This window comes from Zootermopsis nevadensis, unplaced genomic scaffold (assembly GCF_977971745.1).
Source record: "Zootermopsis nevadensis isolate Lab colony 2312 unplaced genomic scaffold, Znev_1.0 Znev_ptg000024l, whole genome shotgun sequence".
NCBI lineage: Eukaryota > Metazoa > Arthropoda > Insecta > Blattodea > Termopsidae > Zootermopsis > Zootermopsis nevadensis.
Genome location: NW_028259156.1, coordinates 3909121 through 3922096, shown reverse-complemented (window position 1 = coordinate 3922096; position 12976 = coordinate 3909121). Strand labels below are relative to the sequence as shown.

Genomic DNA, 12976 nt, shown 5'->3' with positions numbered 1-12976 from the left:
AACAGGATCCTTCCATTCTTTTCTCGGACTGGGACCTGTTCATATACGTTCTTGGCAGATGATCCAGAAGTGGTTTGCCATTGCCTTCTTCTGTGTGTGAATGGAGTAATTGTTGGGATGCCACGGAGGAAAACTCCGTGTTGCCTAGACTACGGCCTTGCCCAACACAGGTTATAAATTCGGGCATCGCCGGGAATCGAACCCGAGACCCCCAGGATTACAAGGCCAGCGTTCTAACCGCTAGACCACCGTGGCCATCATTTATTTATGTAGTGTTCTGTCTGACGACAGGTCCATATAAACAGGATCCTTCCATCCTTTTCTCGGACTGGGACCTGTTCATATACGTTCTTGGCAGATGATCCAGAAGTGGTTTGCCATTGCCTTCTTCTGTGTGTGAATGGAGTAATTGTTGGGATGCCACGGAGGAAAACTCCGTGTTGCCTAGACTACGGCCTTGCCCAACACAGGTTATAAATTCGGGCATCGCCGGGAATCGAACCCGAGACCCCCAGGATTACAAGGCCAGCGTTCTAACCGCTAGACCACCGTGGCCATCATTTATTTATGTAGTGTTCTGTCTGACGACAGGTCCATATAAACAGGATCCTTCCATCCTTTTCTCGGACTGGGACCTGTTCATATACGTTCTTGGCAGATGATCCAGAAGTGGTTTGCCATTGCCTTCTTCTGTGTGTGAATGGAGTAATTGTTGGGATGCCACGGAGGAAAACTCCGTGTTGCCTAGACCACGGCCTTGCCCAACACAAGTTATAAATTCGGGCACCGCCGGGAATCGAACCCGAGACCCCAGGATTACAAGGCCAGCGTTCTAACCGCTAGACCACCGTGGCTTTTGTTGTCATATATCGGCCTAAAATTAAACACTGGGCCTGTGACTTGTATCTAGTCACCGACAAGTATAGGACTCTATTGATTCTCAGTGTTATATCTGCATTTATCAGGGCAGGACCATAACTTATTTTGAAGCAAAGAAAAGATTGTCTTAAAAATTTAAAATTTGGTGTCGGACTTTATCGTATATGTACGTACATAAGAGATTTTATTGACGTGAAACGTAAACCTGATGGAAGAATCTAGATTGACAATTTAATGACAATGTTGAGGAGAACATTTCGATCTAGGCTTCATAATTGTTCTTCACCGACCAGATGGGCAGGACATGTAGCTCTCAGACAAATTCATAGAGTCTGCAATCTGAAAGGAGACCTAGACGTAGTTGAGAGTATAACATTAAGATAGATCTTTAAAGAAACAAGGTTTAGGAATGTGGATTGGAGTTATCTGGCTCGGAGTACGAACTAGTGGCAGGCTCTTGTGGATAGGATAATTTTTTGAGCAGCTGACTGACTCTTAACATCTCAAGAACTTTCTGTTACATGGAGTAAGTTGATCTTAGTGTAATAACTTTCATGCCTTCATTCGCTACAACGGAAATTGATCATTACTGAGGATGGATGTGATGTAATGGAAACGCGAAAGACAATAGACATCGGGAATCAAACTTCTTTCCTAAAGCCAGCGTTATTTACGTTTTCCACAGAATGTCTGATGAATTGTGCATGAGGAAGACTTTCAGGGACGTAAAAATGATCACTGAACGGCATGTATAGTATTGCGTTTTAAATGAAACACCCTGTATTTTATAACGTGTAACACGTAAATATTGTATACGTCACTGTGTCTTATACTGCTGGATTGTACCCAGGATTGGGAATGTACGAGACTTGGGAAGACATCGTCTATTTAATCATAGAATGTTCCTGACGACGGTATTTACAGCGTGTTAAGTCGTCGTAACTTATCAATTTCAGCAGCAATACATACGAGGTGCGATCGGAAAGTTTCCAGACTGTGTCAATAGAGGGCGAACCGGATGTAGTACGAGCTTCTGCCTTTAGGGGGTGCGGCCTACATTCATAGTGAATCAGTGTGCCAGCCGGCATCATCGAATTAGAATTTGTTTGTTAGTTACGGGCGTTTTGGTAGTGCATTACACCGACCCTCCTGCGATTTCGGAATGGCGTGTGCATCAAATTTTGCCAAAGACTCGCCAAAACGGCTACGGAAACCTATGAAATGCTAAAGCAAGCATTTGGGGAGTCCGCAATGGGTCGTGCACAAACTTTTGTGTGGCATTCACGTTTTAAAAATGGCCGAACCTCTGTCGATGATGACGAGCGTTCTGGACGACCATCTTCGAGCACAACGCCCGAAAATGTTACGAAGATTCGGCAGGCCATTCACGAAGATCGACGTCGTACCATCAACGACTTGTGCGACATTGTTGGGATAGGCTATGGGACCTGTCAGCTGATTCTAAAGGAAGAACTCCACATGCGACGCATCCTGTCTGAGGACCAGAAGCAGAATCGACTTCTCGTTTGTCAGGAGCTCAAAGATCTTGCAAGAACCGACCCCAACTTCCTTTCTAAGCTCCGTGTGACTTCTTCCTCTTCCCAAAGATGAAAATTCAGCTAAAGGGAAGGAGATTTGAGACGATAGAAGAGATTCAGGCAGAATCGCAGATGGTGCTTGACAGGCTGACAAAGAAAGATTTCCAGGGATGCTTCCAGGCTTGGCAGCGGCGCTGGGATCGTTGTGTTCACTCCCAGGGGAACTACTTCGAGGGTGATGGATGAATTTAATACCTGAGATAAGTGTACGGGTTTTTATAGGCGCAGTCTAGAAACTTTCCGATCGCACCTCGTATAGGAACGAATTTTCGAACGCTGTTATAACTTCGTTTGTACTTCTGATATGTGTTTATCATTACCTGGCTTTTGTAATTATTTCGGGCGTCTGCCTGGTTATGTAGTAACGTCTGTACATCACCTCGATCTGAAAATTATCTGACTCAGACCTGCGTTATAAATCGGGTGTTCTTTGTCTGAACGAAAAACATTGTTTTAAAATGGACTTGATCAATTCTTACTTAGATCCTTAACAGTACATTTTATTGTCGCACCACTGGTGTTAGTCTGAGGTTTAAGTAACTTTAAACATGTGGTCTTGTTTCCACTAATTCTCGTTCCCACTGATTATATTACCGGAAAGTTTTAGATAATTTCACTTGCATAATAGAAGACCAGAAGTGATTTTGAGAAGAAAGTGATCAAAGTTGATTATATCTAGACACTATTAATTATTTGTGAAGTTACAATTATACGCGATATGCGAAGAGTCGACGTATTTTTGAAGTAAGTTCTGAATTACGGTATGAAACATTGAGTTGTACAATATGTGTATACAGAATTTAACAATTGAAATATCATAAAAGATAATTTAGTGAATATCTTGGTGAAATTAATCGTGTTATCAGTTAAGTAGTTAGAGAAATTTACGAATGATACTGATAGGATAAAGCAGTTAATGCAAAGTTAATTCCTATTTCTCGGGTAACATTGTTTTGATGTTAATAAATATCTCATAAAGTAGTGTAGTTGCGTCATATTGTGATTTATTAAATTAAAATTAAATTATTTGGTTATTCCGTCAAATCACAATGTATTTAAAATAAGATAATATAATATTATTTATTTATTTATTTAATTGTTTTCTATATTCATCCATATTCAATAATGTTTCTTTGAATCATTTACTTCGCAGACCAATGTAAACATCAAAAGCATCACTTCAAACAATAAAGTTGATCCATTATATGAAAATATCTGGACACGACCTCCAAAAAACTACACTACGAAAAATTGTAATTGAGTTTTAAATTTAATATAATTTTACACCTGATGATGGTTTAATAAAAACCGAAACATGTTGTAACTGTTCCAATTGTAAATCGATTATTCGATATGGAACAAAGAATTATATTTTAATTATTTTAATTATCTTATTTTAAATACATTGTGATTTGACGGAATAACCAAATAATTTAATTTTAATTTAATAAATATCTCGTGAATGCGGGGAAAGTCCAAATATTTGTTATGGCAACAGTACATCAAAATTGCATGTACGAGAAATCAAGAGTGATTAAATGTGGGGATTCCTTGTTAGCATTTATAAGTTTTGTCTTCCTGTCTTTTTAAAATAGCAAATATTAAAAATTCTGAATTTTACATCTTGTTTTATTTCTTTAACTCTAACATTTTTTGGAAGAAAATGGATTTCGAGTGCTTGGGAATAGGATTACCGAGGAGAATATTTTAATCCAAGTGAGTTGAAGTAACATTTCATAACGAGGATACCCATAATTTGTACTTTTCTACAGATAAATATTATTAAGTCAATCAGACGAAGGAAGAAGAAATGAATTGGAGAGATCTATACAGAGTTTTTGGTTGGAAACCAGACGGCAAGAGTTCAATTGTAAGACACACCTCGGAATCTTATCATCGAACTGTTTTCTGTGTTCATAAAGCATGCAAATGACCTAGGGACAATGAAGTTGTGAGCTGCTGAATTCCATATGACCTCCACTGTACTCGTCGAGGTCATCACATCGCCTGCCTAGAATAAGTTAGAATGGTCTAGCGGTTAGAACGCTGACCTTGTAATCCTGGGGTCTCGGGTTCGATTCCCGGCGGTGCCCGAATTTATAACTTGTGTTGGGCAAGGCCGTGGTCTAGGCAACACGGAGTTTTCCTCCGTGGCATCCCAACAATTACTCCATTCACACACAGAAGAAGGCAATGGCAAACCACTTCTGGATCATCTGCCAAGAACGTATATGAACAGGTCCCAGTCCGAGAAAAGGATGGAAGGATCCTGTTCATATGGACCTGTCGTCGGACAGAACACTAAATAAATAAATGATGGCCACGGTGGTCTAGCGGTTATAACGCTGGCCTTGTAATCCTGGGGTCTCGGGTTCGATTCCCGGCGGTGCCCGAATTTATAACTTGTGCTGGGCAAGGCCGTGGTCTAGGCAACACGGAGTTTTCCTCCGGGGGCTTCCCCGGTTTCTCCGTGGCATCCCAACAATTACTCCATTCACACACAGAAGAAGGCAATGGCAAACCACTTCTGGATCATCTGCCAAGAACGTATATGAACAGGTCCCAGTCCGAGAAAAGGATGGAAGGATCCTGTTCATATGGACCTGTCGTCAGACAGAATACTAAATAATAATAATAACCGCTCCCATCCGACTGTCTTTAACAGGCTTGGCATGGAATTGCTGTTAAGGATAACGAAACGTCTCGGGAACTGATGAGACGAGCCCTAAGTATCAGAAGAAGGTTCATTGCCATTGAACGCGATGTTTGTGACTCGGTCCGTACGTCATTGCTTTTGGGGTCACAGAGATAACTGTTTAAGACGACAGTGATAATGTGTATGGAAACACAACTGTAAAGTTATTCATTGTGTTACACTTTCACGTGTCTTTTTTTGTGAATGACAGTGAAGTTTCTTGGAGTTCACACACAATTAAGTGCCGAGGACGTTTTCATGACGTGTGTAGTCTCATTAAGTATGAGGTAAACGTCATATTTTTATTTACAAATGTTTTACCGTATGGTAAAATTATAGTCTTAAAACTTTGCATACCGTGTAGTGTATTAGAATATAGAGTGAACAAAACCAACAACTATTAACACTATTGCCATACGCGTTTCGACCTCTAGATGTCATCATCAGTGTGGCATCAGGGAAATTAATACATATATTCAAATGGTTCGAGCAACATCATCTAGTGCAGTCATCTTGTCAATTACCTTTTATTTTAATTATGAAATTTGCTCGAAGGTGATCCAGAAGTATTACCGTATCCGATGAAGGTTTGTTACTGATTCAGACACAACTGTGTTGTCTGCAATTTCATCTCTGACCGATGTAAACATCAAAAGCATCACTTCAAACAATAAAGTTGATCCATTATATGAAAATACCTGGACACGACCTCCAAAAAACTACACTACGAAAAATTGTAAAAAATTGTAATTGAGTTTTAAATTTAATATAATTTTACACCTGATGATGGTTTAATAAAACCGAAACATGTTGTAACTGTTCCAATTGTAAATCGATTATTCTATACGGAACACAGAATGATATTTTAATTATTTTAATTATCTTATTTTAAATACATTGTGATTTGACGGAATAACCAAATAATTTAATTTTAATTTAATAAATCACAATATGACGCAACTACACTATCTTACAAATAATTATTGTTTAATTGAAGCTTAAATTTTTATAAATGCAGTGGGAACAACAATAACAAATAGAAATGAGGTCCATGATGAAATTAGGAGTAGAATTCATTCGGAAAACGCTCGATTGTATTCACTACCCAAAATACTGAAGGTCAGGATATATAAAACAGTGATTTTGTATGGTTGTGAAACATGGTCTCTTATTTTGAAGGAAGAACGTAGATTACAAGTAATGTGAATAACAGCATCTAGTGCAGTCATCTTGTCAATTACCTTTCATTTTAATTATGAAATTTGCTCGATACATTTGACTATATGTGTTAATTTCCCTGATGCCACTGATGATGACATCTTGAGGTCGAAACGCGTATGACAATAGTGTCCATTATAGTGTTAATAGTTGTTGGTTTTGTTCACTCTATATTGTAAAATTATAGGTTTGATCACAAATCTGTATCTCGACTTTTGATTAGTGGTGTCTGCGATATCCCAGCTGTTTTTGTTTATGTAAATTCTCATAAATTTGTGTCGAGACTGAATTTATATCACGCCTAGACATGGCAACGATGGATGTTTTCTGACACGTTACTGCATGCCCAAGTGTGTTTACAGCTAATTTAATCGCTTAAGTTGTTCGTGACGAGAGTTTAAATCGAGAATTTCTTCTGTCATTTGTAAATTTAACGATGTCTAGAAGTATGCATTACATTTTGATAGTAGTTAAGAAATACTATCACAGAAACTTTCCAGTTGATGCAAATAACATTTGGGTAAGCCACAACGAAGGGAAAATGGCTTTTCGAACGATTCCGTCATTATAAAGAGGAAGGGATGGCCGTCCTCGACGTAAGAATAACAACAGATCTTCAATTCATGTGTGTGGTTTAGTGGGAAATGACAGAACATATATATATATATATATATATATATATATATATATATATATATTTTAAATTTACGAAGAGATAAAGAGGTTCTTATGGCTAATGCCACTCGATTTTAACCGAATAAGTTGTGTCTCAACTAAGGTAGTTATGGGACTTGTTACAGAGGCAGAAATAACTACTTGCTTATGGTATCTGCACATACCGATGAAAACTTTTACGAATACCATTAACAAGTAATGAAATATGGGCGTGTGTTTGACTTATAAATAAAAAAAGAACATGGAAAGACAAATATTTGATATCGTGGAATAAATTGGACACAAAGTAACGGAGCGTTGTTTGGTGATTTAAAAATCGATTTTGATTGGTGCGGCTTCCCAGCACCGGCAGGATTGGCGAACAAATGAGTACGCGGTGAAGTATCGAAGTGCGAGTGATTAATCGATTCTTCTCGATAGTTATCGATCAGGCATAATATATGTGAGGATAATCGATTGTAATCTGCAATAAGATGAAGATCAGTGAAACTAGCAATGAACTGGTTTGAGAAAATGTGTACGTATTTGAAAATTTAGAATATCGATAACACGTTATTTCCATATTCGAATCGGTTTTTGAACGTAAAGAAAAACGGTATTTTCCTTTCCTGACATTTCACTGTGTTTCCGTCTATCTCTTTGTTCAAGAGAGACTCTTGTGAAGAAATGGATAAAAATAGGAAGGAAGTTACAGTTTGTGTCCACTAAGGGTTTACTGAATCGATGAAAATACAGTATCCGGTTAGCTGATGTGTATGCATGGCCTCTGAGCGTTTTTCACACTGAACTGCAGACTGCGTCTCGTGTTGTACACTCTCCTCTTGGATGTCGTACGGCGAATTAAAGTAGACATCATATTAGCCTTTTATACTACATTATTGGTTACTCCATAGTGTATTGTGTGTTGTTTGTACGATGCATATAAAATTAACGCTTATAGGGCTAATCGTTTCTGTTATAATGATTTGTCTTCATCATGAGAGAATATTTAGCACGCCATTTGTGACAAAATGGCAGCTACTTTTATCTGTATATATTTTTTGACGTAAATACGTCTATACGGAAGGGTCATTCGGCAGAAAAGCGGAACGAAAGTGTGTAAGATCCGTATCAACAAATCGACAACAATGGCAACCTGTTTTTTTATTATTAGTGTTGTCTGACGACAGGTCCATATGAACAGGATCCTTCCATCCTTTTCTCGGACTGGGACCTGTTCATATACGTTCTTGGCAGATGATCCAGAAGTGGTTTGCCATTGCCTTCTTCTGTGTGTGAATGGAGTAATTGTTGGGATGCCACGGAGGAAAACTCCGTGTTGCCTAGACCACGGCCTTGCCCAACACAAGTTATAAATTCGGGCACCGCCGGGAATCGAACCCGAGACCCCGGGATTACAAGGCCAGCGTTCTAACCGCTAGACCACCGCGGCCATCATTTATTTATTTAGTGTTCTGTCTGACGACAGGTCCATATGAACAGGATCCTTCCATCCTTTTCTCGGACTGGGACCTGTTCATATATTGTGCTCTTAAAAACGTTTTAGAATATCACAAGTACTTATCTTATATAAGAATTACTAAGAAATCTGTGATACTCCATTTTAGTTTGGATTAAATTGATAATTGCCGGTGAACATCGTGGTCTCTTACAATTGAACAAAGTTTGAGGTAAGGGATTCCTATTTATTATTATTGTTCATCGCATTTAATGTTTTTTAGTAGTGAAAACAAGGTCACTGTTAAACAATGAAGCTGTATAGACCGCGAAATACTTGGTACAATTTGAGGTTCTTAAGGCGGTGAGTATGAAGATGGCTTTATTCTGGGTTGTAGCGACGTGTAGTCTGGTGTAAGTTTATCAGCGTTTCAGAGGTCCTTGCTATCTCCATCATCAGTGTGATGAGTGACTCAGGTTGAGAACTCAGTATAGCTAGTGTCCGGGCCTGTCTTTGAACCCGGAACGTCCCGATTACGAAACAGGAGCGCTAATTAATCTGTCACGACGTTAGGGCATGGGTAGTGTTCCCGTTGTTTGAACAATTTGACAGAATTTTGGAGTTTTTGAGACATGTTGTTATTTCCAAGCTACCCCTCACTATAGTCCTAACATTCGAACTTTTAATTATAATCTGAGTAACTGAAAACGTCGTTAAATAAACTGTAAATAAGTAAACTGAGATAGCGATATGCAGGAGTTAAAACTTTTACAGAATGCGTTGTAACGAAAGTCACTGTTGTCATTTTCAGCTACAAACATAGCAGCCCTCTGGCGGGATTACGCTGAAATGCTGTAAGACGTATTTTTAGATGATACCTGACCTCGAATTATTGTATCGATTTGCAGTTGTCGATCCTTTTCACATTGTTATGAGTTCCGGTTGCTTGTTATTGAGCGTTTCTTAAACTGACACATTATAATTTTCTCTGTAGTTGCGTGACTGTAACTCTTTTGTAAGATGCTTTTAAAATGCGTAAAGTTTGAGTGAACAAACCTGACGGTATATCTTGATTTTAAAACGCGTTGGCGTAAACATGAAGCACAACGTAAGAGAAACTGCTCGAGGCTGAAAACTAACTTGGGGCCGTCTGCGACCTTGCCACTAGTACAAGCTCTGACTTGCTTTCCTTTTGCGAAGGTGTAGTTTATCGCGAGTTGTTGAGGTTAAGGGTACTCAACCTTTCTAGCAGGCGGGCCACATAGGAAAATGTCTGGGCTGGAGCATTCAAATATATACCATTATTAAAAAAAAATCAAAACCCAAAACGTACCTTATTTATTTAATGTGAAAATTTGGTTCCATATTTGAAATCCCAGTTCGCATCACATCATGCAAGTGCAGATCAGTAATTGTTGAACGGAACTTCGATTTCGTATATGAAAATGCCTGTTCACTTGTGCATATGATACCAAATACACTTGCCAAATTTCTTGTTAACTTACGTAACTCAGAGAACCGATGTACTGGTAAAAAGCAATGGCTAATTATAGCTTCCTGGTCGAGTCACACTGCAATTCAGTTCATGCTGAAATTTTTCTGGAGCCGGATACTCGCAGAAGTCAGTATTATTCCCTCAACTAAACCTATTTATTCACAGTCATAAGAATTTACGGGATTATACTTTTATCTTCGTTGTACATCAAACGTTTACAGTGGCCAAGGATGTAAAACTGAAAAACCCAACCAATAAGATAGTATACGGACTTTTACTTCTTTATTATGACATGTGATCTCGCTTGAATATTGATTTATCTTCAGTTGAAATACACATTAAAACTTCAAAACAATTTTGAGCAGTTGCAAGCAGATTTTAGATGCAGGTTTAATACAATGTGAATCAATAGTCAACTGTGCATTTATTTTTTCGTAAGATTAATGTGTATAAATATACAGGATGAGCACAAAAGAACTTAACACTTTCAAAATGATTCAGAAAACAAATGCGGCTTACTCAGTACTAAACACACACGCCAGTCGATAGAGATTTCGAAGTTTTATTTAAAATGACCCGCGTGATTGTTGTTGTTACGTGCCTTGCTAGATGCCACTAGTTTTGAAAATGGCCGCCCCATAACAGAGATGTTGCATTTAGCGAAGAAGGTCTGTAATAGCTGTGCCCAAGTATCCATTTACTCCTGGTACAAACAATTCCAACAACCATGGCTTCCATCACTATGGACTGTGCACAAAGTCTGGGACGAGTTTCCTTGTGAATCGAGGAACAAACATCGAGTTTCTGTGAATCGTGTACAAAACATTTCAGATTTTTTGTATCGACTGGCGTAGATGTGAAGTTGTAAGTACATCGCATTTGTTTTCTCTATTATTATGAAAGTTTGAAGTTATTTCGTGCTCATCCTGTATATTTACACGTATTAATCTTACGAAAACATAAATGTACACTGGACTACAAGCAGTGTTTGATTTATTTTTCTTGTGATTTATTCAGGGACGGTATAACATTGAATGATATGGTAATAAATTAAAATAAAATGTTAGGAAGCAGTAATGGCCTTGTGTATGGGAACTTACTATCCTCCTGGAATTTGCCTGGAGGGACTGAAAAACAACCACAAATACTTTCAGTCAGGATAGCTGGTATGTAGGTCAAAATTTGAATAGGAGAACTCTGGAATGTGAGGCAGTCACTTGTATTTTGCATGTGATATGTCGTGTATAAATTAAAGAAAATGCATATTTCATTCTAACTAGGTATTTTTGTATGCCCTGACAAAGTGTAGGAGGTAAGACATGACGTTCTGTGAAGGTGACTTGTCTCCTAGGAAGTCTTATGAAGCAACACAGTGTGGTAGTTATTTTAATGGTTAACTTGGTTCTGTTGGACAGTGTTTAAAAACCCCAGCTACTTTGGGCTTCTTGATAGTTTATCTAGGTTATTGACACTTAATTTTACTATATTCTACCCTTATTGGCACAGCAACGAGTTATGTATTTACTGAAAGTATTTCTTAATCGACATGGAAGTGAATGTACTTAAAATTAAAAAAAGAGATTTGGTACGTTTTAGAATAATTTTAATAACTTACAGTTGTCAGTTATTCACAGTGTTTTATCTTGTTTTGTTAATCAGTTGAATGAGGTTGGTGATGGATCCGCTTGGCACGGCAGCCGAGGTAGTGGAATTGGAATCGCTGAAACGATGGAGTCAGACCCCACCAGTGCATCACCTGACAGACTACAGTGCCATAGGAGAGGAACAGAAGCATATAACCAGTCCCTTTCCATTCGACCCTTCGATCAATGACAAAATAGCGCTGTGGTATGCACACATGAAGTAACTTTGGTGTAATGAAAGAGTTATCGTTGCATCACCTCAAAACAACAGGTCGGAGGGACAGGGACTACTACCTTTTGGCCCAACTGGTTTTAGTGGCCCTACCAGGGTCACTCGGAGGAGCCGGGATAGCTCAGTCAGTATAGGGACTTGCTAAGGGCTGGACGACTGGGGTTCGATCCCCGATGGGGCGCAGAGGATTTTTATTCTAGTCTCTGCATCCACCCAAGTGTTCTTTATATTCACTGTCTGTAAATATTCCAATTTACTTAAACCCTCAAAACATTACAGTGATTACATTGTTCAAAATAAAGCGTATAAAAATTAGATTTTTAGAAAGTTTGTTATAAAATTTTACACAAACCAATTCGTTTAATGTATTTATTTTTTGTACTTTTACATTCTAAGGGTTTTAATATGATTCTACCCCATTCTTTTGGTTCTTACGAGCCATCTTGGTCGTTTCTCCTGCTTTGAGCATTGGATGATGTATTTTTTTGTGATTTTGATGAAAGTTCTGTTCTTCAATTTTTAATGATTTTCATGTGCGTGTAAATTTTGTTTATAGGACAGGAGATATTTCTCTTCTGTCTGTGGATGCCATTGTAAACTCCACCAATGAATCTATGACAGAAAGGAGTTCGATAAGCGATAGGATATATTCCAGAGCTGGACCAGCACTCAAAGAGGAGGTACGCCAAGACGTGAAGGGTGAGTGAATGTTAGGGATTTTGTTGATAATTCCATTGTGCAAGTATTTTGCACTGTCTTAATAGTTACTACAGAAGTAATAACATTCTATTATTTATGTAAATCTTCCTTTATGATTATAATTCTTTAATGGTACCTGCACCTTGTCGTGGTGGTGGGGCTTGAGTACCTCAGTGACCCCAAGAGCTACTGGTAGGGCCTCCTTAGCCAGATTGGTCGAGGAGGAGAGGTCAGACTAAGGCAGGTACCCTGGTCCTCCAGGTTGGGGGTTGGTCGCAAGACTAACAACCTTGCACCATAAAAAGGAAGATGTTTCGAAACCTCGATCAAAGCCTCGGACAGACGGACCTAACAGAGGACCGAATGGAAGAGGTGAATTGAGGAGGCCATGGACCGAATACGAA

General features: G+C 38.7%; 1 protein-coding gene across 2 annotated transcripts in view; it reads left to right on the top strand.

Moving 5' to 3' along the window:
- The window catches only part of Gdap2 (ganglioside induced differentiation associated protein 2), a 101596-nt gene that overhangs the window by 41748 nt on the left and 46872 nt on the right, over positions 1 to 12976 (top strand). Inside the window, exons 1-3 of one of the 2 annotated variants that reach the window (XM_022071929.2) lie at positions 10617 to 10862; positions 11658 to 11846; positions 12430 to 12572. In XM_022071929.2, coding sequence (XP_021927621.2) covers positions 11662 to 11846; positions 12430 to 12572 — 328 coding nt within the window. In that variant the 5' untranslated portion in view covers positions 10617 to 10862; positions 11658 to 11661. Of the gene's footprint in view, positions 1 to 10616; positions 10863 to 11657; positions 11847 to 12429; positions 12573 to 12976 lie in introns of those variants that run through there. The other variant, XM_022071927.2, reaches the window with a different exon arrangement.